Raw genomic sequence first — 27216 nt, forward strand, 5'->3', positions numbered from 1 at the left:
CCCCAATTTATAGAGCGGCACGTGGCCCAGTGTTAGCACTGTAGCCTACGGAGCTGAGGACCCGGGTTCGAATCCCGGCCCTGGGTCACTGTCCGTGTGGAGTTTGCACATTCACCCCGTGTCTGCGTGAGTTTCACCCCCACAACCCAAAGATGTGCAGGTTAGGTGGATTGGTCACGCTAAATTGCCCCTTAATTGGAAAAACAAACAAATAAATAAATAATTGGATACTCTAAAATTCTAAAAAAAAAGTTTACCCAATTTATATAACTGACTTGGACGAAGGAAACGAAGGGAGAGTTGCTTAATTTGCTGAGGACATAAAGATAGATAGGAAAGTAAATTGTGAAGAGGACATAAGAAGGCTACAAAATAGATTACATGAGTGGTGGCAAATTGAGTATAATGTGGGCAAATGTGAAATTGGCTGTTTTGGCGAGAAGAATAATATAGAAACATATTATGATGAGAGATTGCAGAACTCTGAGGTACAGAGGGATCTGGGGATCTTAGTGTATGAATCACAAAAGGCTCATATTTTTAAAAATAATCTTTATTGTCACAAGTAGGCTTACATTAACACTGCAATGAAGTTACTGTGAAAATCCCCTAGTCGCCACATTCCGGCACCTGTTCGGGTACACAGAGTGAGAATTCAGAGTCTCCAAATCACCTAACAGCACGTCTTTCGGTACATGTGGGAGGAAACCGGAGCACCCGGAGGAAACCCTCGCAGACACGGGGAGAACGTGCAGACTCCACACAGACTGTGACCCAAGCCAGGAATCGAACCTGGGACCCTGGCGGTGTGAAGCCATAGTGCTAACCACTATGCTATCGTGCTGCAGCAAGTCATCAGGAATAGGAATAGAATGTTATCATTTATTGTGAGGGGAATTGAATATAAAAGTAGGGAGGTTATGCTTCAGTTGTACAGGGCATCGGTGAGACCACATCTGGAGTATTGTGTACAGTATTGGTCTCTTTATTTAAGGAAGAATGAAAATGTGTTAGAAGCAGTTCAGGGGAAAGTTCCCTCGACTAATACCTGGAATGGGTAGGTTGTCTGAGGCAGGAGTAGATATATTCTTGATAAACAAGGAGGTGAAAGGTTATTGGGGGTAAGCAGGAGGTTGCAGTCAGATTAGAAAGGTTGTCTTTGAATGGCAGAGCAGACTCGAAGGGCTGAATGGCCTACTCCTGCTCCTAGTCTGTACGTTTGTAACTCCTGTTCTTGGCTGTTACTCACTGATCCAGTTGGATAGCACATCCATGTGACCTCTGCTTGAAGGCAAGATTGGGTTTGGCTGTGATGCCCTCCTTTGCCAGATAGCAGGCTGACACATGATAAAATGTCCATTAGTTACTACCCCCAATTTTAATCGTTCCACCACGGGCAACTATGCCTTCATCGACCGGGATTCACTCCCGAAACCTGTCTCTTGACCGCTCTCGTTTCCATTTAAGCTGCTCACTAAAACCTACCTTTTTGACGGAGCTTTCAAACATCTGTCCGAATGTTTCCTTGGTGTCTTAGCATCAAATTCTGTTTGATAACTCCTGTGAAATGGCTGGGGAAGTTTTGCTGCATTAAAGGCGCTATATTAATCCAGGCCAGTGTTTTGGGTAGGTTGTTTTTGAACCGCCAGCACTTAGGGAAAGGTGGGCCAGCTGGGAATGAAGGCCTTCTAAAGAGGGGGAGGAAAAAGACGCAATGGCTTGTTAGCAAAGAGCAATCCATCTCATCACTTCATAGAGTGCTGTGTTAATCTGACATAGCAGTCACTTAACAATGACCAGTGAGTGCACCCTAGTGCAATGCTTTAAGCGTCACCATGGCAATAACTGGAGAGCTGACATTCCCTTTCTGTACGCTCCCATTGGTCCTCGACCTTTTCCTATGTTAAAGTTAATCGTGCCGAGATTGAGTGTTTTAAGGATGAGCACATCTATCCAAGCTATTTCATTAAACACGAAAAATGTGATAATTGCAAACCTGCTGTGTGCATTAGAAAGGTCAGCTGGCCCGGGGTTGCGTTTTTAGTGCAAGAATGTTCAATATGATGGTAAAATGGACAAAACCGTACTTCAGGAACATAGATGTTATTCAGAGATTGGAAGAATTGCTGCTTTGTCTTGTACAAACTACTGCTTCAAATTGGGTGTTGAACAAAGGGCAAAAAGGAATGACTGCTTGTATCTTGCTATCTTTCCTGCCATTCTAATTGTTGTTCTATCACTCTTTGTTTCTTCCTTTTCAATTGTCTTTCTCCATTTTCCCACTTCCCTTCACTGCCCACCTCCACTCTTCTCCCTGCTGTCCTGCTCCCATTTTTGTAGGGACTGCCACACCTACTGTTTGGGCATGGTAGCACAGTGGTTAGCACTGTTGTTTCCTAGTGCCACAGACCTGGGTTCGATTCCCGGCTTGGGTCACTGTCTGTGCGGAGTCAGCACATTCTCCCCGTGTCTGCGTGGGTTTCCTCCGGGTGCTCCGGTTTCCTCCCACAATGTCCCAAAAGACGGGCTTGTCAGGTGAATTGGACATTCTGAATTCTCCCTCCGTGTACCCGAACTGGCGCCGGAATGTGGCGACTGGGGGCTTTTCACAGTAACTTCATTGCAGTGTTAATGTGACACTAATAAAGATTATTTCTACAGATTTGACAATGCTGTATCTTGGCAATGTAAGCAACCTTCCCCCCTCGCATCCCAGCCCGCAGCAGCTTCCCCAGTGATGAACACAGCAATTTTTGTTTAAGCAACCAGACTTCCCTCTCCACCCCAAAAGCAACAGCAATGAGACAGCGAAAACCTCAAAGGCAGAGATCCTTAAACCCTACCTCTTCGACCATCTGCCCCAGTATCTGCTCATGCAGCTGGGTGTCGGTTGTGTTTGATGCCACTCCATTGAAATGCCTCGGACATTTTTCCATTTTAAAGGGCAATAAATGCGTAAGTTGTTATTGTTGTTGACAGGCCCTATGTTTACGCGATGTGAAGACTTCAGTATAGTTCAGGATGAGATTCGACTGAACTGACCTCCACGCTATTAAACAGCTTGTGGAAGATTGCTATCTAGATTTTGCAGCTGATGAACAGCCCAAATGCTTGAAGTGACAGCGACTTGCTGGTGTGCATGGCCCTGCCAATCCTCCCATCCCAACATCTAAGTCGCTGACTTAAGGAGATGAGGGTGGAGGGCAGTTGGCGAGGAGGTAGAATGATGTCTGGGCATGGGGGAGGTGGGGGACAAGACAAAAGCAAATAAAGGAAGATGCAAAGTCACAATTCTTTGCAACTGTTCAATACAAAAAGCAGAATAAGAGGGGCAGACCTCCCATTTTCACCTAGCCCTCTTCTGATTAAGAGTACAACTGAAATCAATAAGACATAATGTTCTGTATTTAAGAAGCGTCACCTTGTTCTAACCCAGGCGTTCTGAAGTAAGTCAGCCTATTATTTAAATACTTCATGTAGATAAAAATTATGCAAAAAAAAAAGTGAGGGGTCACTGTGGTCCCATTAACTTGATAACATCATATAAACTAATCTCTAATCGTCAAGAGTGCTTTATTGTGTAACCACGGCAACCGCTCTTGCTTTCATTATTATTCCTCGCTTTATTTTTAGATAGGGAACACTTTTCTCTTTCCTCCTCTTGCTTTGATTGGACACATTAGTTCTGAATCATAAATATTTCAAAGGAGTTATTTTATAAACCCCGTCAGATTGAGTTTTCTTTATTTTTTAAATTACAAACTTTACAGGAAAATAGAGGTTAAACTAATTTGGATGTTGTGCAAATCTACAACCTGTAACTAACTCTGGAATAATGCTCGGTATAAATTTCAGAGTGTGCCATAAAGTGAGGCCCATTCTTTGGGCTAATTGTTTTTTCCCCTTAAAGAGCTGGCTTATGCTGAAGTGTGTTTCTACGAACACCAGGAGCTCTGACCCAAGTGGCAACTTTTCATTAATGGTTCGAAACAAGTGCACGTCATTCCACTGTTCTACCGTGGGATATGTCACGTTTAAGGATGCGATTGCTCTGGAAAGGGTGCAGAGGAGATTCATCAGGATGTCATCTGGGTTGGAGCATTTCAGCTATGCAGAGAGTTTGGATAAACTGAGGTTGTTTTTATTAGAGCAGAGAAGCCTGGGGGGGCGGGACTTGATCGAGGTGTACAAAATTATGAGGGACATAGTTAGGGTAGATGGGAGGAAACTTTGCCCCTTAGTAGAGAGGTCAATAACCAGGGGACTTAGATTTAAGATAAGGGGCAGGAGATTTAGACGGTTTTGAGGAAAGGTTTTTTCACAGTGGTGTCGTGGTATTGTTGGATTAATAATCCAGAGACCCAGGATAATGCTCTGGGGACCTGGGTTCAAATCCCACCATGGCAGATGGGGAAATTTGAATTCAATAAAAATATGGAATTAAAAGTCTATTGATGACAATGAAACCATTGTCGACAGTCGTAACAACTTTCAATAATAACGTCCTTCAGGGAAGGAAATCTGCCGTCCCTACCTGGTCTGGCCGACATGTGACTTCAGATCCACTCTTAAATGCCCCCGGGGATGGGCAATAAATGCTGGCCTAGCCCGCAATGCCCACATCCCAGGAACGAATACAAAATAACCCAGAGGGTGGTGGGAATCTGGAACGCTCCGTTTGAAAAGGTGATAGAGGCGGGAGCCCACACTACATTTAAGAAGCATTTAGATGAGCACTTGAAACGCCACAGTGCTGGTAAATGGGATTAGATTAGATAGCCTGATGGCCAACACAAACATGTTGGGTTGAATGGCCTCTTTCAGTGCTGTAAACCTCTATGACTCTGATTCTATGAGCCTGTCTTAGCGTTCTCAATGCCCATCCAGGCTGACACTTCAATGCAGTACTGAGCGAGTGCTGCACTGTTGGAGGTGTTGCCTTTTGGATGTGACATCAAATCAAGGCCCTGACTGCTCTCCCAGTTGGGCGTAAAAGATAGCATGGCAATTTGGCGAAGAAGAGCATGAAAGTTATCCCTGTGGTCTCCCAGACAATATTTATCCAGGAGGGCATTGTCGCAGTCGAGTGTAGATGTAACAAAAACATGGATAAGGCCTTCAACCCAAGATGTGCAGAGACAGGGAATTGGCCCTTCTATTATGCTTTGTCTTAAGTTATGGAACAGTCATAAGATTCAGGCCCTTTAGTTTCAGGCGCCTGTTTTTTGGCGGGGGCGGGAATCACGCCGCACCAGTCGGGGGCCGTTGACAGCGGCCCTCCCGGCGATTCTCCGGCCCGCAATGGGCCGTGTGGCCGCCCGTTTTCGGCCAGTCCCGCCGGCATAAAATACACCAGGTCCGTACCGGTGGGACCTGGCTCTGCGGGCGGCCTGCGGATTCCTCAGGGGGGTGCGGGGGGATTTGGCCCCAGGGGGGCCCCACGGTGGCCTGGCCTGCGATCCGGGCCCACTGATCCGCGGGCGGGCCTGTGCCGTGGGGGCACTCTTTCCCTCCGCGCCGGCTGGTGTAACAGTCCGCCATGGCCGGCGCGGAGAAGAACCACCCTGCGCATGCGCTGGGATGACGCCAGCACACAATGGCGCTCCCGTGCATGTGTCAACTCGCGCCAAGCCCTTCGGCACTGGCTGGCACGGCGCCAACCCTGCCTGCACTGGCCTAGCCCCTGAAAGTGCGGAGGATTCAGCACCTTCCAGGCGGCCCGACAGGCTGAGTGGTTCACGCCACCCCTCGGCGCCAGTACGCCCCACCCCTCCGGGGAGGGGAGAATCCCGCCCAATGAATTGATTTTTTCTTTATCATAGAATTTACAGTGCAGAAGGAGGCCATTCGGCCCATCAAGTCTGCACCGGCTCTTGGAAAGAGCACCCTTCCCAAGGTCGACACCTCCACCCTATCCCCATAACCCAGTAATCCCACCCAACACTAAGGGCAATTTTGGACACTAAGGGCAATTTATCATGGCCAATCCAGCTAACCTGCACATCTTTAGACTGTGGGAGGAATCCGGAGCACCCGGAGGAAACCCACGCAGACACAGGGAGAACATGCAGACTCCGCACAGACAGTGACCCAAGCCGGAATCGAACCTGGGACCCTGGAGCTGTGAAGCAATTGTGCTATCCACAATGCTACCGTGCTGCCCACAACCCACCAACAATTTGAAGTTTAATAACCATAATTCTAATTTTTTCCCAGTGATTCCCAAGGGTGCAGCACACCCTGACTTTGGAGTTCACCAGCTTATATATGATGAGAAATGAGGAAGACTTTCATTTCCATGGACTCCTTCACAACCTCAGCAGATTCCAACTGGCCAGTGAAGTGCTTGAAGTGTAGTTACTGTTGTGATGTAGAAAATGCAGCAGCCAATTTGCACAGAGCAAGCTCCCACAATTAGCAATATAATAGCTGAATAATCTCTTTTTGATCGGGGGCTAAACATTGGTCAGCTCATGAGGGTGAACTCTCCTGCTCCTCTTCCAAATAATGCCATGGGTTCATTTGAGGCCTGAGACAGCAGCCCGGCCTATGGGGTTTAATGCTTCATCGAAAGACAACACACCCAACAGTGTAGCCCTCCCCCAAGTGCTGTACTGCACAGGAGTGCTGGCCTCCATCTTTGTGCTAAACTCTCCAAAGTGAGATTTTGAAGCTACAAACCTCAAATTCATAGGCGAGAGAGCTACCAACAGAGGCACAGCTGGCACATGAATACAAGTTTGACTTCTGTCACCTCCAGTATAGGACATTGAGGGAGGTTCTGATCTAGTGGTTTAAAATAGGAAGAGGATTTGAAAGGGTAAATATGGGGAAAACGTCTTCCTTAGTTGGGGGAACAAAGGGAAGATGAATAGATCTTAAAATTAGAGCAGCTCATTCAGGGTCAAAATGAGGTCACTCTTTTTCACATGAAAGGTGGCAGAAATCTGGAACTCTCCCTCCCAAAAAACCTGTGGATGCTGGGGGGCGATTGGAGTGTTCATGACCGGGGTGGATCCATCTATGAAATGAAAATGAAAATCGCTTATTGTCACAAGTAGGCTTCAAATGAAGTTACTGTGAAAAGCCCCTAGTCGCCACATTCCGGTGCCTGTTCGGGGAGGCTGGTACGGGAATCGAACCGTGCTGCTGGCCTGCCTTGGTCTGCTTTCAAAGCCAGCGATTTAGCCCTGTGCTAGGCGTTAAATGGAGTTGAGCTTTGATCTCCTTTCAATGGCAATGCAGGCTCGAGAGGCTGAATAGTTGTCTCCTGTTCCTTACGTCCCTATGATCCCTTACGTTGAACTAGATTCCCTCTTATTCTTCTGCTAAGTCGATGTTGTGTCCGCAGTCAGATGTCTCTTTAAGACCACAAAGTAAAATTGGCGTGAGCCGTCACATCCTGGAGGTCGATTGTAAGTTTGAGGTCAATCCTGGTTATCCTGAGGTGAATGAGAGACTAATTGCTGTTGCTAGATTCAGAAATCAATTAACGACCACGAACGGTGGGCGATACTCTGAGGTTAATGAATTGCTTTCTGTTAAGCACGAGGACGCGACCACATGGGAGAGTAAGGATGCAAAAGGTTTGAATGAACGAAGAACAAAATCTCTCTCTACACCACTCCCCAGAGGGTCACCTGTGCCCAGCCCACACTCGGGCTGGGGTTTTATTTTTATGCCCAGCTTGGTTCCCCGCTGATGAGGGAGCTCCCCGCCCCCCCCCCCCCCCCACAGTGAGGTAGTTCATATTCCAAAAGTCACATGGAGCCTAATCAGCCCGGTCCTGTGGCCCTCATGTAGGTTATAACAACACTTTCTATACGCAGAGATTTCACAAGTGAAACGGTTGACTTATGCCAGGCACATCTGAAGATGTTTTTATATACTGTGGTTGTCAGTGTATAAGTTGAACGTTAGGTTGAACGTTATGTTGAATGATAGTAGGAAAGAAAGTTGCCAAGAGGTAAAGATACAATTTATCTAAACAAAAACAGAGTCCGTTCTGGATGCTATCTGATGCCACTCTGTTTATTATCCAATCTCCGGTGGGGAATGCCCCACCGAGGCTGCACTTAGCCACATATCCTACATGAGAAATAGCGCCTAGATCGTACCCCCCCCCCCCCCCCCCCCCATGGCCCCTGACATGACCCTGGAGGCCCCCAATGCCCCTACTCACCTTTAGGGGGATCCTCTAGCCCCCCCGCATCCCACCACATAACGGCAGGCGGTCCCCGGGCCCTATTCCTGGCACGGGCAGAATTCCAGCCTATGCCCCTGGCAGTGCCCCTGTCTGCATGTCAGTGCCGCCTGGGCAGCCTGGCAGTGCCAGACTGGTACCCAGGTGACAATGTCAGTGTGGCAGGCTGGCAATGCCAGGGTGCCACCCTGCCCAGAGACAGACCACCCTTGGGGGCGGGGGTCGCCAATTGCCTGGGACCAGTTTGTGGGGACCAGTGCTAAACGCTGCCTAGCTGGGGTCTCCTCGGCGAGGCCAATAAGTGCCAGGTGGGCATTCGATCTGGTGGCAGCACGGTTAAGTGAGTTTTTAACTGTGCGAGTGGGGTCCTGCCCATTGGGGGCGGGATCCAGATCATGTCAGCTCACCAGATCTCACAAGGCCTATTGACCATCAGGAATCTACCAGCGCGTCCCGGCCCAATTCCAGCGGGAGAGAACCTGGCCAGTAGATCGCGCCCAGACAGGTAAAGTGAGTGGGCAAATATTTGACAAATGGAGTATGATGTGCGAAATGTGAACTTGTCAACTTTGGCAGAAAGAATAAATAGGTAGCATTTTATTTAAATTGAGAGAGATTGTCAGACTCGACGTACAAGGGGATCTGGCTGTCCAGGTACATGAATCGCAAAAAGTTGGAATGCAGCTACAGTAAGCCATTAGGAAGGCAAATGGAGGGTTGGCTTTTATTGCAAGGGGAATGGAATGTAGAAGTAGGTAAATTTGTTTTTATTCTTTTGCAGGGCGTGAGCTTCGCTGGTTAGGCCAGCATTTATTGCCTATTGATACTTGCCCTCGAGAAGGTTGTGGTGAGCTGCCTTCTTGAACGGCTGCAGTCCATGTGGTGTCGGTACACCCACTGTGCTGATAGGGAGGGAGTTCCAGGAATTTGACCCAGCAAGAGTGAAGGAACGGCAATATATTTCCAAATCTGGATGGTGAGTGACTTGGAAGGGAACTTGCAGGTGGCCACTTTCCCATGTATCTGCTGCTCTTGTTCTTTGAGCTGGTAGAGTTTACAGGCATGGGCTGTGCTGTTGAAGGAGTGAGTTGCTGCAGTGCATCTTGTAGATGGTACACACGGCTGCCACTGCGCGTTGGCAATGGAGGAATTGAAGGTTGTAAATGATGCATGGGGTGCCAGTCAAATGGGCTGCTTTGCCCTGAATGGTGTCAAGCTTGAGTGTTGTTGGAGCTGCACTCATCCATTCAAGTGGAGAGTATTCCATCACAATCCTGACTTGTGATTTGTCAATGGTGGGCAGGCTTTGGGGAGACAGAAGGTGAGTTACCTGCCGCAGGATTCCTGGCCTCTTACCTGCTCTTGTAGCGACAGTATTTTATGGCTGGTCCAGTTCAGTCTCTGGTCAATGATAGTGCCCAGATGTTGATAGTGGGGTATTCAGCAATGGTAATGAAATTGAATGCCAAGAGGAGATGGTTAGATTCTCTCTTATTGGAGATGGTAATTGCCTGGCACTTGGGTGGCACAAATGTTATTTGCCACATGTCAGCCCAAGCCTGGATATTGTCCAGGTCTTGCTGCATATAGACACAGACTGTTTTCGTACCTGAGGAGTCACGAGTGGTGCTGAACATTGTGCTGCAGTCATCTGCAAACATCCCAACTTCTTACCTTATCATGGAGAGAATGTAACTGAAGTCGCTGGCCTAAGTTACTACCATAAGGAACTCCTGTAGCGACGTCCTGGAATTGAGATGATTGACAACCACAACCACTTTCCTTTGTGCCTGCTATGACTCCAACTAGTGGAGAGCTTTCCCCTGATTCCTATTTTGCCAAAATGCCTTGATACCACACTTTCTCAAATGCTGTCTTGATGTTAATGGGTAGCCACTCTCACCTATGCCCTTTTGACCAAGGCTGAAATGAGGTCAGGAGCTCCGTGGCCCTGGCAAACCCAAACTGAGCATCAGTGAGCAGGTTATTGCCGAGTAAGTGCCGCTTGATAACAGTGTTGACAGCGCCTTCCATCACCTAGCTGGTGATTGAGAGTAGACTGTTGAGGTGGCAATTGGCCGGGTCGGATTCATCCTGCTTTTTTGTGGACAGGACATACCTGTGCAATTGTCCACAGTGCTGTGTAGATACCTGTGTTGTAGCTGTACTTGGAACAGCTTGGCTCATGGTGTGGCTGGAGCACAAATCTTCAGCAATATTGACGGAATGTTGTCAGGGCCCACAGCCTTTGCAGTATTCAGTGCCTTCCGCCGTTTCTCGTGTCAAATAGATATTGCATTCCTTGGATAAGGAGCTTATCTATGAAGAAAGGTTGAACAGTGTAGACCTGTACCCATTGGAGTTTTATTGAAAGAGAGGCGGTCTTATTGAAACACATGCTACCCTGAGGGGACTGGATAGGGTAGATAGCAGGAGGGTGTTTCCTCCTGTGGGGAGATTAGCTCAGGACGTTAATTAACATAAGAACTAGGAGTGGGAATAGCCAATTCAGTCCCTTGAGCCTGCTCCACCATTCAGTACGATCATAGCTGATCACGTCATGGCCTCAATTCCACTTTCCTGCCTGCTTCCCATAATCCTTCATCCCGCTACTAATTAAAAACCTATCTATCTCCTTTACTGCACTCTGGAATGGCGAATTCCACAGATTCATTACCCTTTGAGTTTTGTAATTCCTCCTAATTTCTGTTTCAAATCAGCCACCCAGGTGGCACGGTGGTTAGCACTGCTGCCTCACGGCACCAAGGACCCGGGTTCGATCCCGGCCCGGGGTCACTGTCCGTGTGGAGTTTGCACATTCTTCCTGTGTCTGCGTGGGTCTCACCCCCACAACCCAAAGATGCACAGGCAAAGTGGATTGGCCACGCTAAATTGCCCCTTAAGTGGGAAAGAAAATTGGATGCTTTAAATTTAAAACATTTTGCCACCCATTAGCCTAAAACTATGGCATCTCATTATAGAATGAACAACAAGGGGAAACATCTGATCTGTGTCTACCTGTCCATCCCCTTTAGCACCTTATATACCTCAATAAGGTGTCCTCTCATTTTTCTAAACTCCAGCCAGAATCGGCCTAAACCACAGGATTTCTCCCCATTGGATAAGTCCATTATCCCTGGAATCAATCCAGTGAACCTTCTCTGAACATCCTCTAATGCATTTACATCCTGCCCCAAGTCAGGGGACCAAAGCAGTGCAAAGTACTCCAGATGCGGTCTCACCAGTGACCTACAAAGTTGCAACAGCACCTCGCTACTTTTCTACTCTATTGCAGTAAGACGGAGAGGAGGAGAATTCCTTTCTCTGAGGGTCATTAGTCTGGAATACTCTTCCACACCCAGCGGTGGATGAAGGGTCAGTGAATGTAATCAAGGCACCTTTAGATAGATTTTTGACAGACAAAGGAGTCGGGGGTTATTAGAGGGGGGGGGGCAGACAGGAAAGTGGAGCTGAGACCACAACTAGACCAGCCATGATCTTATTGAATGGGGGAGCAGGCCCAAAGGGCCGAATGGCCAGCTCCTGCTCCGAAGTCCCATGTTCTTTTGTGTCTATGAATTATTGCTGTTGTGGGTGGTTGCTGTTGTCATTCTGCGTTGGGGTCTGATCTGTACGGGTGTGTCTTATTTTGTGCGCATCTTTGCAACACAACCCATATCACTTAATTGATCCCTTGGCACCAGTTGTAGGCATCGTTAAGTTATACATCCGTTTGTGGGGTGAAAAATAGAGGCTGGCTAAATTATAAAAAATACATTTAGAGTACCCAATTAATTTTTTTCCAATTGAGGGGCAATTTAGCGTGGCCAATCCACCTGAACATCTTTGTGCTGTGGAGGTGAAACCCACACAGACGTGGGGAGAATGTGCAACCTCCACACAAATAGTGACACGGGGCCAGCATCAAACCCAGGTCCTCGGCGCCTTAAGCAGCAGTGCTACCCACTGTGCTGCCATGCTGCCCTGAGGTTGACTAATAATGCAGAAATGGCATGTCACAGCTGGAAATGGGGGTCGAATTATATGATGTGTATATGCAAAAACACGAAGATGTGAAAATTGGATTGACTTACACGCGCAATTTGCAGCATGAATAGAATTGTGCTTCAATGACTGGAAGGTGCATCATTTACATGTTTCACCTTGCTAGTAGACAGTACTCTCTTCTTTCCTCTATGAGGCTCTTAAGGTATAATTTCTCATCTTAATCATGGCAGGTCATTAATGTACAGCAAGCCCATTCCGCTGCAGATGAACAATTATGCCTGTTTAATGCCAACAAGAGCAAATATTTATCTTGAAGTGGAATAAATAGGCAAAGCCAAAACAAAGTCTTGCACGACAACAGGAATGATTGTGGCTCATACAGATTATGAGGAAGGGGAATGTGGTTAATTTAAAAAATTACAACAGCCAAGAGCAATGGATCGCGGATATGAGGCCACAGACATGCTGCATTCTATATCTAAACACGTGTGTGTGTCTGTGTGTGTACGTGCATGTATCTATGTGTATGTGCATCTAACTGTGTGTGTGCATCTGTGTGTGTGCATCTATGTGTGTGTCTGTGTATATGTGTCTGAGCGTCTGTGAGTGCGTGTCTCTGCATCTGTGTGTGTGTCTGTTTGCATGTGTATCTGTGTGTGTGTGTGTTTGTGTGTGTCTGTGTGTGTGTGTGTCTGAGCATCTATGTGTGTGTGTGTGTCTCTGCCTATCTGTGTGTCTCCGCCTATCTGTGTGTCTCCATGTGTCATGTGAGTGTGTTGAGGCCCCACTCCAGGATTTTTCTTTTAAATCATTTTTTCCAATTTTCTTTTGGATGGGGGCAATTTAGCGTGGCCAAACCACCTACCCTGCACATCTTTGGGTTGTGGGGGCGAAACCCACGCATACACGGGGAGAATGTGGAAACTTCACATAGACAGTGACCCAGAGCCGGGATCGAACCTGGGACCTCGGCGCCGTGAGGCAGCAGTGCTAACCACTGCGCCAGCATGCTGCCCCCACCCCAGGATTGGAACACACATTCTAGACTGGCAGCTTGGTCCCTAATGTAAAACAGGCGGGATTGTGGCGATGGAGAAATTGGGATCTTTGTTCTGACTTGAGGTCAGGTGTTGCAGAGTACCCAGGAGAAAGGGAAGATAATGGGAGTGAATCTACAAGGAGTGACCTTCCAGCCGGGAATAGAAAATTGCCACTCCCTGACATTGCATCAGGCACCTCCCAGTAAATTCTGCCCCTGGAATCACCCATTGTCCTTAATCCTCTACAATTACAACCGGAACACTTCAGGAAAGTGCTTCCTTGGTTGTAAAGCACTTTGGGACATTCCAATGATGTGAAAGGAGCTGTATAGATTCAAATTTATCTTTCTTTTGACATCTGATTTGAGCTTGGTTCGAACAATGATGGAGGCCAACGAAGGAAAGTTCGGAGCAGTCAATCGGTCCCGTGCAGCTCCTATGGATTGTGCGCAATACAAATAATGTTTCTGTTAATGAGATGGAGCCCTTTACTGCTGCCACATTAATAACATTTAAAATCTAAGAGTAGCGTAATTAAAATTAATGGAGTGCCAGCACAGAGGTAATAAAGGCACTGTTAACGAGCCGAGGCCTTGCTTTGTGGTTATCTGGATATTTACTTGACACATTGGCAGCAGTAACTGATGTGGATTCTATAATAATCTTTATTGTCACAAGTAGGCTTACATTAACACTGCAATGAAGTTGTCCGTGTGGAGTTTGCATATTCTCCCCGTGTTTGCGTGGGTTTCGCCCCCACAACCCAAAGATGTGCAATGTAGGTGGATTGAACTTTTTGCAATCAAGGAGGCCCCTTGATTGCAAAATACTAATTGGGTACTCTAAATTTATATTTTAAAAAACACTGCAATGAAGTTACTGTGAAAAGCCGCTAGTCGCTGTACTCCAGCGCCTGTTCAGGTACACTGAGGGAGAATTCAGAATGTCCAATTCACCTAACAGGTAATTTGTTCTGTTCCTACTCTGTTCCTACAGATTCTGTTCCTGCTCTTCGGGCAACCATAGCAATTGGTCAATCCAATTCATAGTTACTGGGCTGGATTCTCCGTTTCAGGGACTTTGTCCCCACTCTGTCGTGAAAACGGTGTTTTTTTACGCCAGAAAAACTGGCGTCAAAAGGCCACAGATTCCCAGCCTTGCAGGGGTCTAGCAGGCAGCTGCTGTGGAGCTCGCAACTCCAGCTGCCGTTACGCCCTCCCACACTTCCATGTCAGAGGCCATGCACGCGCACGGCGGCGACCTCCAGCGGGTGCACCGTGCTCCATGGCGGAGTCAGACCGCAGACCTGGACCGCCGAAAAGGTGCCCCCGATCGGCCGCGCGCCCGACCTGGATCGCCCGCACAATAAAAGCCCAGTCCCAAATGAGGCCCCCCAGCCCTCTGATCGGCCCGCCCCCGAACGGCAGGACCAAATTAGAAATACCGTGTCGGGAATTCAGCCGGTCGGGGGCGGAGAATAGCGGGGCAGGCTTCAAGCAATGGCCTCAGGTGGTGGATACACGGCGTGGCGTACTCCCCGAGTACACAACTTTTCGGGCGGGGGGGGGGGTCGATTTTGGCGTCGGGGTGCGGAGAATCCAGCCCAATGTCTCCCTTGCTCCCATGTTCTGAATTTCCCCCATTTACCACCATGGTTATTCGGCCTGCTTTTTATCCTGCCCTTCCCCCAATTGTCTCCCATTAACTCATTTACGGATGTTAGTGGTTTGCAGTGGAGTGTGAATGCAAGGCCTGAAATTAAATATGTCAGCCATGGCTGGGTGGTGACACTCTTGCCTCTGACGTACTGAAGGAATGATGCACTGGCCGGGTGCGGTCTTCCCGATGCAAGTTTAAGCTGAAGCCCCATGTGTCCCATTCAGGTGGGCGTGGAAGGGTCTGCACTGTTTGAAGAAGAGCAGGGGAGTTGCCCATGGGTGCCCTGGTCAGTAGTCATCCCTCAATCAGCAACACTATCTGACATCTATCAGTTAATGTTCATAGGTTCGCTGTTCAGTAAGGCTCTCTGGGTAGCCGACGGAGTGAACTGTGAGACCCTGTGCCCACCCAGCTGAGCTCAACCACCCCCATCACAGTTTGTTCAGCGTCGGTCAACGCTGCGCCTGATATGAAAACCCCAAATAGCACCATCCAGCTGTGTTAAACCTATCAGAATAAAACGGTTTGAATAAAATATATTCACCGGGATTAGAAGAAAAGATTATTCTATCTATCCGTCTCGATTGCAGGAGAAGCAAATATAAACAGAGGAAAAGTTGTCAGATAAACAGTAAGGTTTTGCTGAGTAACATTAATCTCTTAACCCATCCCCCACCCTCATCAAATTTGGCCATAAATCTTCTCTTAGCGTTCGGTTATAATTTAGGAAACAGAATCCCTTTGAACGCCGAGAAACCCGATTTATAAGGAGAGGCAGAGTGTTTTTTTTATTTCTCCCCGACATATTGTCGAGAATTGCTGAGAAATATAGTTTAATCGGCCCCTGTGGAATATCCCAGTGCGGTGGTTTAAAAATAGGTACTTGCAACGAGAGAAAGACTGAAAGGTCCTGCATGCCAGGAGTCGATACCTTTTGTAGTTTGCGTTATCAGAGGCAAGTATTTAATGTGATTCTGCTCGAGCGCGACAGTGTGTGAATGAACTCTTCTCTGATGTTTTCTTGTGGAGCGTGCTACGGTTTTTGTGGCAAGAGGGTTTTTATATTTTCACCGTTCAAATCTATGCATGTGCTCTAATGTTTTATTAAAATACATTTCACATTCAGGAATTATTTATTTATGGGTTCTTCCCCCTTCTGCTAATGGCGTTGGCTCTCACTCAGGTAGAATTCCTCTGATGCTGGATGCCCAGCAGTATCTTACTGATGTGACAATTCGGAAACAAAGACAGAAGAGGCTGGAAGCACACAGCAGTGTCTGTGACGAGAACCCATCATCTATATTTCAGGTGTCATGAGCCTGGACACGGAAGGCCCACTCGCTAGGTGACTGGTGGACCATTGAAGCCCAGCCTGTTTGGAACGTGGGGAGGAGGGAAGGAAAATAACAAACACATAGAGACAAGCAAATACACACAGACACGCAAACATAGAGACATGCAAACATTGAGACATACAAACATTGAGACACAAAGACATGCAAAAACACAGACACTCAAGCATAGAGACAGGCAAACATAGAGACACGCAAACAAACACAGGCATGCAAACACGTACAGACATGCAAGCATACACAGACACGCAAACATACAGACACGCAAACATATAGACACACAAATATAGAGACATACAAACATTGAAAATGCAAACACAAAGACATGCAAAAACACAGACATGCCAGCATAGAGACAGGCAAACAGACACAGGCACGCAAACATAGAGACATGCAAACATGACACGCAAACACACAGTCGCAAACAGACACACCCAAACATACAGACATGCAAGCACACAGACATGCAAACACACAGACACGCAAACATAGAGACAAGCCAACATAGTGACAGGCAAACATAGAGACACGCAAACACAGACACGCAAACATAGAGACATGCAAACACACAGACACACAAACACAGACACATAATGTGCCCTGCAGGGTTCAGTGTTGGGGCCACAGCTGTTCTCTTTATATATTAACGATCTAGATGATGGGACTGGGGGCATTCTGGCTAAGTTTGCCGATGATAAAAAGATAGGTGGAGGGGCAGGTAGTATGGAGGAGGTGGGGCGGCTGCAGAAAGATTTAGACAGTTTAGGAGAGTGGTCCAAGAAATGGCTGATGAAATTCAACGTGGGCAAGTGCGAGGTCTTGCACTTTGGAAAAAAGAATAGAGGCATGGACTATTTTCTAAACGGTGACAAAATTCATAATGCTGAAGTGCAAAGAGACTTGGGAGTCCTAGTCCAGGATTCTGTAAAGTTAAACTTGCAGGTTGAGTCCGTAATTAAGAAAGCAAAGGCAATGTTGTCATTTATCTCAAGAGGCTTGGAATATAAAAGCAGGGATGTACTTCTGAAGCTTTATAAAGCATTAGTTAGGCCCCATTTAGAATACTGTGAGCAATTTTGGGCCCCACACCTCAGGAAGGACATACTGGCACTGGAGCGGGTCCAGCGGAGATTCACACGGATGATCCCAGGAATGGTAGGCCTAACATACGATGAACGTCTGAGGATCCTGGGATTATATTCATTGGAGTTTAGGAGGTTGAGGGGAGATCTAATAGAAACTTACAAGATAATGAATGGCTTAGATAGGGTGGACGTAGGGAAGTTGTTTCCATTAGCAGGGGAGACTAGGACCCGGGGGCACAGCCTTAGAATAAAAGGGAGTCACTTTAGAACAGAGATGAGGAGAAATTTCTTCAGCCAGAGAGTGGTGGGTCTGTGGAATTCATTGCCACAGAGGGCGGTGGAGGCCGGGACGTTGAGTGTCTATAAGACAGAAGTTGATAAATTCTTGATTTCTCGAGGAATTAAGGGCTATGGAGAGAGAGCGGGTAAATGGAGTTGAAATCAGCCATGATTGAATGTTGGAGTGGACTCGATGGGCCGAATGGCCTTACTTCCGCTCCTATGTCTTATGGTCTTATAAACACAGAGACAGACTTCCGGGTGCGGCGATGACCAGCTGAGTCGCACGTTTCGGCAGCTCCCTGTGAAACGGACTTTTGGGCTCTTGATAGGAGCCCCAACGGCAATTTTGACGGCTAAAAACACTGTGCGGTAAACCAGAAGGGAATCCCCCCAGGATACGGATGGAAAAAGGAGGAGAGAGTGGCCAGATTGCAGTGGATCCTTTAGAACAGCGGCAAGGAAGGCAAGCAAAAACCAAGATGGCGTCGGAAGGTGGCAGTTTAACATGGGGCCCTGAACAACAAGAGTTCTTGAAATGCTGTGTGGAAGAGATCAAAAAGGAAATGAAGAAAGAGCTGTTGGCCCCGATACTACAGGCGATCGAAGGGCTAAAGGAGGAACAAAAGACCCAGGAGCGGGAGCTTCGGGCCGTGAAGGCAAAGACAGCCGAGAATGAGGACGATATACAGGGCCTGGTGGTGAAGACGGAGACGCAGGAGGCACATCAGAAACGATGTGTGGAAAGGTTGGAGGCACTGGAAAACAACGCAAGGAGGAACAACCTGAGGATTCTTGGTCTTCCTGAAGGTGTGGAGGGAGCGGACGTCGGGGCATATGTGAGCACGATGCTGCACTCGTTAATGGGAGCGGAGGCCCCGGCGGGTCCGTTGGAGGTGGAGGGAGCATACCGAGTGATGGCGCGAGGACCGAGAGCAGGAGAAATTCCCAGAGCCATAGTGGTGAGATTCCTCCGTTTTAAGGATAGAGAAATGGTCCTTAGATGGGCGAAGAAAACTCGGAGCAGTAAATGGGAGAACGCGGTGATCCGCGTTTATCAAGACTGGAGTGCGGAGGTGGTGAGAAGGAGGGCGAGCTTTAATCGGGCCAAGGCGGTGCTTCATAAAAAGAAGATAAAATTTGGAATGCTGCAACCGGCAAGACTGTGGGTCACATATCGAGAGAGGCACCACTACTTTGAGACGGCGGATGAAGCGTGGACTTTTATTGTGGAAGAAAAACTGGAATGAGCGGGTTATTAAAAAGAACGTTCGAACAAAGTGGTGGGGCGAATGTGGGGGGCAAAGAGGGGTTTTATGTACTAATCCTGCGATGTGGTAACTTTTCTCTCTCCCACAGGTGGTGATGGGGGGAGGAGGGGAGGTGGAGGAGATGGGGCGTTGGCCATTGGGGGCGGGGCCAAGGGAGAAGCGCGGGCTTGGTTCCCGCGCTATGATAATCATGGCGGGAATAGAGAAGCAGGAAGGAGGGGGCGTCGCACGGTGCGAGCCGAGGTCACGGGGGGAAGCCGAGGTCAGCCAGAGTTTGCTGACTTCTGGGAGCAACATTGGGGGAGTAATTACGCTAGCGGGGGATCTAGCGGGGGGGGGGGGTGGGAGGGGGGAATTACTGGGTTGCTGCTGCTGGGGAGAGGGGGGAGCTGGTATGGGGAGGGGATGGGCGGGGGGGCACCGCCTGGGGGAGATACAGCTGCGTGGGAACCGGGTGAGGAGCTGGAAAAAGGTGATGGCTAATCGACAAGGGGGGGGGGGGGGGGGTAGGAAGCCTCCCAACTCGGCTGATCACGTGGAACGTGAGAGGGCTGAACGGGCCGATAAAGAGGGCACGGGTACTCGCACACCTTAAGAAACTTAAGGCAGATGTGGTTATGTTACAGGAAACGCACCTGAAACTGATAGACCAGGTTAGCTACGCAAAGGATGGGTGGGGCAGGTGTTCCATTCGGGGCTAGATGCGAAAAACAGGGGGGTGGCTATATTAGTGGGGAAGCGGGTAATGTTCGAGGCAAAGACCATAGTGGCGGATAACGGGGGCAGATACGTGATGGTGAGTGGCAAACTACAGGGGGAGACGGTGGTTTTGGTAAACGTATATGCCCCGAACTGGGATGATGCCAATTTTATGAGGCGGATGCTAGGACGCATTCCGGACCTAGAGATGGGAAAGCTGATAGAGATTTTAATACGGTGTTGGAACCAGGGCTGGATAGGTCGAAGTCCGGGACTGGAAGGAGGCCGGCAGCAGCCAAGGTACTTAAAGATTTTATGGAGCAGATGGGAGGTGTAGACCCGTGGAGATTTAGCAGACCTAGGAGTAAGGAGTTCTCGTTTTTCTCCTATGTCCATAAAGTCTACTCGCGAATAGACTTTTTTGTGCTGGGAAGGGCGTAGATCCCGAAGGTGAGGGGAACGGAGTATACGGCTATAGCCATTTCGGATCACGCTCCACACTGGGTGGACTTGGAGATAGGGGAGGAAACAGGAGGGCGCCCACCCTGGAGAATGGACATGGGACTAATGGCAGATGAGGGGGGGTGTCTAAGGGTGAGGGGGTGCATTGAAAAGTACTTGGAACTCAATGATAATGGAGAGGTCCAGGTGGGAGTGGTCTGGGAGGCATTGAAGGCGGTGGTTAGAGGGGAGCTGATATCAATAAGGGCACATAAAGGGAAGCAGGAGAGTAAGGAACGGGAGCGGTTGCTGCAAGAACTTTTGAGGGTGGACAGACAATATGCGGAAGCACCGGAGGAGGGACTGTACAGGGAAAGGCAAAGGCTACATGTAGAATTTGACTTGCTGACTACAGGCACTGCAGAGGCACAATGGAGGAAGGCACAGGGTGTACAGTACGAATATGGGGAGAATATGGGCACACCAATTGAGGAAAAGGGGAGCAGCGAGGGAAATAGGGGGAGTGAGGGATGAGGAAGGAGAGATGGAGCGGGGAGCGGAGAGAGTGATGGAGTGTTCAAGACATTTTATAAAAAATTATATGAAGCTCAACCCCCGGATGGGAGGGAGAGAATGATGGGCTTCTTGGATCGGCTGGAATTTTCCAAGGTGGAAGAGCAGGAAAGGGTGGGACTGGGAGCACAGATCGAGGTAGAAGAAGTGGTGAAAGGAATTAGGAGCATGCAGGCGGGAAAGACCCCGGGACCGGATGGATTCCCAGTCAAATTCTATAGAAAATATGTGGACTTGCTCGCCCCGGTACTGACGAGGACCTTTAATGAGGCAAAGGAAAGGGGACAACTGCCTCCGACTATGTCTGAAGCAACGATATCGCTTCTCTTAAAGAAGGAAAAGGACCCGCTACAATGCGGGTCCTATAGACCTATTTCCCTCCTAAATGTAGATGCCAAGGTCCTGGCCAAGGTAATGGCAATGAGAATAGAGGAATGTGTCCCGGGGGTGGTCCACGAGGACCAAACTGGGTTTGTGAAGGGGAGACAGCTGAACACGAATATACGGAGGTTGTTAGGGGTAATGATGATGGCCCCACCAGAGGGAGAAACGGAGATAGTAGTGGCGATGGATGCCGAGAAAGCATTTGATAGAGTGGAGTGGGATTATTTGTGGGAGGTGTTGAGGAGATTTGGTTTTGGAGAGGGGTATGTTAGATGGGTGCAGCTGTTGTATAGGGCCCCAGTGGCGAGCGTGGTCACGAATGGACGGGGATCTGCATATTTTCGGCTCCATAGAGGGACAAGGCAGGGATGCCCTCTGTCCCCATTATTGTTTGCACTGGCGATTGAGCCCCTGGCGATAGCGTTGAGGGGTTCCAAGAAGTGGAGGGGAGTACTTAGGGGAGGAGAAGAGCACCGGGTATCTTTGTATGCGGACGATTTGCTACTATACGTGGCGGACCCGGCGGAGGGGATGCCAGAAATAATGCGGATACTTGGGGAGTTTGGGGATTTTTCAGGGTATAAATTGAACATGGGGAAAAGTGAGTTGTTTGTGGTGCATCCAGGGGAGCAGAGTAGAGAAATAGAGGACCTACCGTTGAGGAAGGTAACAAGGGACTTTCGTTACCTGGGGATCCAGATAGCTAAGAATTGGGGCACATTGCATAGGTTAAATTTAACGCGGTTGGTGCAACAGATGGAGGAGGATTTCAAGAGATGGGATATGGTATCCCTGTCAATGGCAGGGAGGGTGCAGGCGGTTAAGATGGTGGTCCTCCCGAGATTCCTCTTTGTGTTTCAGTGCCTCCCGGTGGTGATCACAAAGGCTTTTTTTAAAAGGATTGAAAAGAGCATCATGGGTTTTGTGTGGGCCAGGAAGACCCCGAGAGTGAGGAAGGGATTCTTACAGCGTAGCAGGGATAGGGGGGGGCTGGCACTACCGAGCCTAAGTGAGTATTATTGGGCCGCTAATATTTCAATGGTGAGTAAGTGGATGGGAGAGGAGGAGGGAGCGGCGTGGAAGAGATTAGAGAGGGTGTCCTGTAGGAGGACTAGCCTACAGGCTATGGTGACAGCCCCATTGCCGTTCTCACCGAGGAACTACACCACAAGCCCGGTGGTGGTGGCTACACTGAAGATTTGGGGACAGTGGAGACGGCATAGGGGAAAGACTGGAGCCTTGGGGGGGTCCCCGATAAGAAACAACCATAGGTTTGCCCCGGGGGGAATGGATGGGGGATATGGAATGTGGCAAAGAGCAGGAATAACGCAACTGAAAGATCTGTTTGTGGATGGGAAGTTCGCGAGTCTGGGAGCGCTGACCGAGAAATATGGGTTGCCCCAAGGGAATGCATTCAGGTATATGCAACTGAGGGCTTTTGCGAGGCAACAGGTGAGGGAATTCCCGCAGCTCCCGACACAAGAGGTGCAGGACAGAGTGATCTCAAAGACATGGGTGGGGGATGGTAAGGTGTCAGATATATAAAGGGAAATGAGGGACGAAGGGGAGACTATGGTAGATGAACTAAAAGGGAAATGGGAAGAAGAGCTGGGGGAGGAGATCGAGGAGGGGCTGTGGGCAGATGCCCTAAGCAGGGTAAACTCGTCGTCCTCGTGTGCCAGGCTAAGCCTGATTCAGTTTAAGGTATTACACAGGGCACATATGACTGGAGCACGGCTCAGTAAATTTTTTGGGGTGGAGGATAGGTGTGCGAGGTGCTCGAGAAGCCCAGCGAATCATACCCATATGTTTTGGTCATGCCCGGCACTACAGGGGTTTTGGATGGGGGTGACAAAGGTGCTTTCAAAAGTAGTAGGAGTCCGGGTCGAACCAAGCTGGGGGTTGGCTATATTTGGGGTTGCACAAGAGCCGGGAGTGCAGGAGGCGAGAGAGGCCGATGTTTTGGCCTTTGCGTCCCTAGTAGCCCGGCGCAGGATATTGCTAATGTGGAAAGAAGCCAAGCCCCCGGGGGTGGAGACCTGGATAAATGACATGGCGGGGTTTATAAAGCTAGAGCGGATTAAGTTCGTCCTAAGGGGGTCGGCTCAAGGGTTCACCAGGCGGTGGCAACCGTTCGTCGAATACCTCGCAGAAAGATAGACGGAATGGGAAAAAGAAGGCAGCAGCAGCAGCCCAGGATCGGGGGGGGGGGGGGGGGGGGGTGGAGGGGGGGGGGGGGGGGAGGAGGAGGAACCAGAAGGACTCTCAGGGTTGTTAATATATACTGTATAGTATGTATAGGTCGTTGCTACAGATAATTATATATTGGACTGTTAAATTATATTTTTGGAGAGTGTTACTTGTGACAAGGCAGTTGCCAATTAGGGCTAGTTTTCATTTTTGTTATTTATTATTTATTCATTTTTTGTTTATAAAATAGGTCATTGTTATTTGTGTTGTTATAATATTGTGTAAAGGATGCACAATGTACTGTGTTGGTTGACCAAAAATTTTCAATAAAATATTTAATAAAAAAAAATAAACACAGAGACATGCAAATACAGACCCACATGCAAACACAGATACACATGCAAACACAGACACACACACAAACACATGCAGACATGCAAACACTCATGCCATGAAAGCATAGAGCCATGCAAAGTGTTAAACGAACAGTGTTAAATGCAGTGTTAAATACAGAGTCACACGCAAACACAGTCACAAGCAAACACAGAGTCATATGCAAACAGAATCATATGCCAACACAGAGTCATGCGCCAGCACACAGAGACATGTGCCGACACAGAAAAATGGGACAAACACACAGGGGCACGCAAGCACACAGGGAGAGAGTCACATGTATGCAGAAACAAACACACTTACCTACATACAACACGAGCACACACACAAAATCTCACACCTTCACATAAATACACAAGAAATAGGTTGTGTGTAAGTAGAAATATGAAGATGGTTAAATTACATTAACAGGAGAGTTAATGGCCCAGAATTCCATCCTTGAGGTGGGAATGCAAGTCAGGAAGATGCTCCTGCTTCAGGAGAAAGTGACCCCAAAGGCGGGCCTTTCATTGCCAGTTGTGGTGGGCAGGTGTGGGCTGCTTGGTACAGAGGTTTAGCTCACTGAGCTAAATCGCTGGCTTTTAAAGCAGACCAAGGCAGGCCAGCAGCACGGTTCAATTCCCGTACCAGCCTCCCCGAACAGGCAGCGGAATGTGGCGACTAGGGGCTTTTCACAGTAACTTCATTGAAGCCTACTCGTGACAATAAGTGATTTTCATTTTCATTTTCAGTATGCGGATTTGTCAAAATGTGATCCCGCCCGCAATGGACAGGATTTACATTGCAATGTCTCACGAGATCGTGTTACATTTCGCGACGCGTTGCGAGCCGGGTGGATCCTGGGAGAGGGGTCCCCCGGCTATTAGTGGCCGCGGCGAGCTGCTTTTCCGGTGCAACCTGGCTATTGGATAGCGCCCAACGACTTGGGTTTATGTAGCGTCTTTCCCAATCTCAGGATATCCTGAACCACTTTACAACCAATCAAGTACATTTGAAGTAATAACTACTGTTTGTAATACATGAAGTCTGCCAGCCACTTTGCACACAGCAAGCCCCCAAAAAGAACGGAGTGAGGGTGACCGGGTAATCCAACGTCCATCTGAGAAGGGGGACGAAGCCTCATCTGAAAAGAACGCATCTCCAACAGTGTGGCACTCATTCCCTTTGCAGCATCAGCCTGGATTCGGTGTTCAAGTCTTGGGAGTAAAATTGAACCCATGACTTTCTGACCCAGAGGCAAGTGTGTTACCCCCTAAATCACAGCTGACGCACATTTTCATTCAGCTATTAGTTCCCATTAAGAACTCTGGCTCTTTGGTGTAATTATTTCGCATTCAACTTGTAGCCTACAGGTTTTACTTGTTTAACTATTGCTTACTCGAGTTAAAACAAAGACCAGGAAATAGTCTGTGTCTGACCCCGGTCGGCTTTCAAATGGCTTCTTGGCCTTTTCATGTTCTTGCAGGTCCAGAATGAAACGTTGTCTGAAGCATTCCAGACACAAGCAATGGGAAAAATTGAGTTGGAAGTATTGAGCGCGAGTGACAAAGTTATTTGATTTTTTTTTCACGCCTGACAGGTTCTGAATGCCACTCTCTCGGTTTAGTGCTCGCATGTCGAAGCTGGAACAGTAACCATCAGAGTGGGCTTTTATTTTGTCCTGTCACCTATTGGTACTTATAATTAACGGAAACTGGAGCTCGCCAGACAAGGACTGAATGCAAACAAGGCCCCCGAGGCTGCATTAATGTAAGATATGCTCAGACAACATAACTTGTCAGGGAGGATTATTTCTGTACAGTGATTCTGCGAGGGCCCCCTTTTCTCCTCTGTGGTATTGATGGGAGAGTGGCCATTGAGAGTGGAGATACTGTGCCATTGATGTTTTGCACGCTTGTGGGCTGCCTTTTGTCGAGAATATCTGTGCACAAAGCATGCGCTGTCCCAAATCTGCTGCTACTGTGAGAGACGATGAGCTGCCTTTGAGGTACGGTAGTGTGCATGTACAACGTTGAGTTTTAACCCGGTTTAACTGCTGTGCTACAAGGTTTGTTTCTGTATGTGCCGTGTGCTTTTTTTTGTGTGTGTGCCTGGCTTGTGTCTGGGAAGAATAGCGGGAAGGAATTATGCATTTTGCAGTCCTGTCCTCTGAAGTGGAAATTGCTCAGTACTGTTTAGACCGAAAGAGTGTCTGGGGGCTGAGTTGGGCTTCTTGAGTTTTTTTCCCAACCTGCGAGCTTCGATTATATATAACCCGCCACTTCCCTTTCTGTACTGGGGTGGTGAGGCCGTGGAGGAAATGTTAGGGGAACTGACGGGGCTGGGTTTGGGGGGGGGGGGGGGGGGGGATGCGGCCCTTTTGTGTAATGTCCTGGCCGGCAGCGGAGCCTGAGGAGCGCATCTTTCTCTCTCTGCCGACGGGACACCAGAACAATGGAGCAGTCGGAGTGTTTAACGCTGCCTCTTTGACCTCGTTTCTACCCCCCCCCCCCCCCCCCCAAAAAACCTCTTCCCAATCCCTCCTCTATTTAAAAAATATATACCTTTTGTGAAAAGAAGCTCGCGTAAAAAGACCCTATATTGTCAGTTTGTGTCCTGTCGTTCCCAGTTTGATACTGTATTGATAATTGCTCAAGTATTTCGGAAAACCAAATGCGCTTGTGCCATTAGGTGGGAGATTTATTTGTGCTTTCCCCATTAAGCACAGAACGTCAGGTTAAAGAATCAATTTGGGTTGACAATAATGTCCCTATCAATCTGCTCCATTGCTGGTTACCAGATAGCTGCCGTTATCATTTCACCCAGCGCTGTGGTGTCAAGTTTGGCTGCTGTTTAGCTCGGTGTTGTCTCTCTCTTTCATTTCTGTCTGGCAAATACATTGTATATAAAAGTGATAAAAGTCAAAGAACATGTCTGTTTTCACTTTGCCCATTTGAGATCAATTCGCTTTCAGCAGATAACGTGAAATATTTTCTCCTCCTACACTTTATTTTTGAGAGATTTTATTCAAAATCTAGTTGTCTCCGCCGCACCCGCCCCCCCCAAAAATGATTTTCACCATCGAGCTGCAAGCCCATTCTCACCATCGCGACACCGCTGCAATTCCGCACCGTTCTTTCCTGAAACAGCAGGAGGCGCTGTTTGGGGAGGGCGGAAGAGGGGATGGCTGAGGTGGCTCATTTCGGCCGAGATGAAATAAGCCTTGCTTCAGCTGCCAGTCTGGCTCAGCTCACCCGACTGAAGCGAGTCATCGTGAGTGACAGGCGGCCCAGGGACTCCGGGCTCACCAGCTTGCTGGCTGGGGATGCAACATTCTTTTATCTTCCTCTTAAAACAGTCAGCGCTAAATACTCTTTATCATATTCACAAAGCTCTCCCAGAGAGCAAGGATTGGATCATTAAGATAAGTCAGATCTTGCTCATCACAGTTCAGTAATTCCTGCTTTTAACTATGCCATTTTTGTCCAATAATCTTGAACACAAATAACCCTCGCTCTACTTTCCAAATTAAAAAAACAACAAAGTTGTTTTGCATTTTAATTTTAACATGTACTGTGACGCTGTGAAATAATTGATTGAATTGAATATTTCTTCCCCCCCCCCACTCTGCTCTGTCAACAACTTGGGGTCAATTTTCAA

General features: G+C 48.3%; 1 protein-coding gene across 19 annotated transcripts in view; it reads left to right on the forward strand.

The window, feature by feature from the left end:
• celf2 (cugbp, Elav-like family member 2) overlaps window positions 1-27216 on the forward strand; it is a 1037523-nt gene that overhangs the window by 581906 nt on the left and 428401 nt on the right. Inside the window, exon 1 of one of the 19 annotated variants that reach the window (XM_072471063.1) lies at window positions 25157-25326. The exons of 16 other annotated variants lie outside the window; for them this stretch is intronic. Coding sequence is in view for 1 of the 3 variants with exons in the window: in XM_072471051.1 (XP_072327152.1) it covers window positions 25512-25564 (53 nt within the window). In the remaining 2 variants the exon portion in view is untranslated. Of the gene's footprint in view, window positions 1-25156; window positions 25327-25362; window positions 25565-25605; window positions 25625-27216 lie in introns of those variants that run through there. 2 more of the 19 variants (XM_072471051.1, XM_072471062.1) reach the window with 2 other exon arrangements.

This window comes from Scyliorhinus torazame, chromosome 13, assembly GCF_047496885.1.
Source record: "Scyliorhinus torazame isolate Kashiwa2021f chromosome 13, sScyTor2.1, whole genome shotgun sequence".
Classification (NCBI taxonomy): domain Eukaryota; kingdom Metazoa; phylum Chordata; class Chondrichthyes; order Carcharhiniformes; family Scyliorhinidae; genus Scyliorhinus; species Scyliorhinus torazame.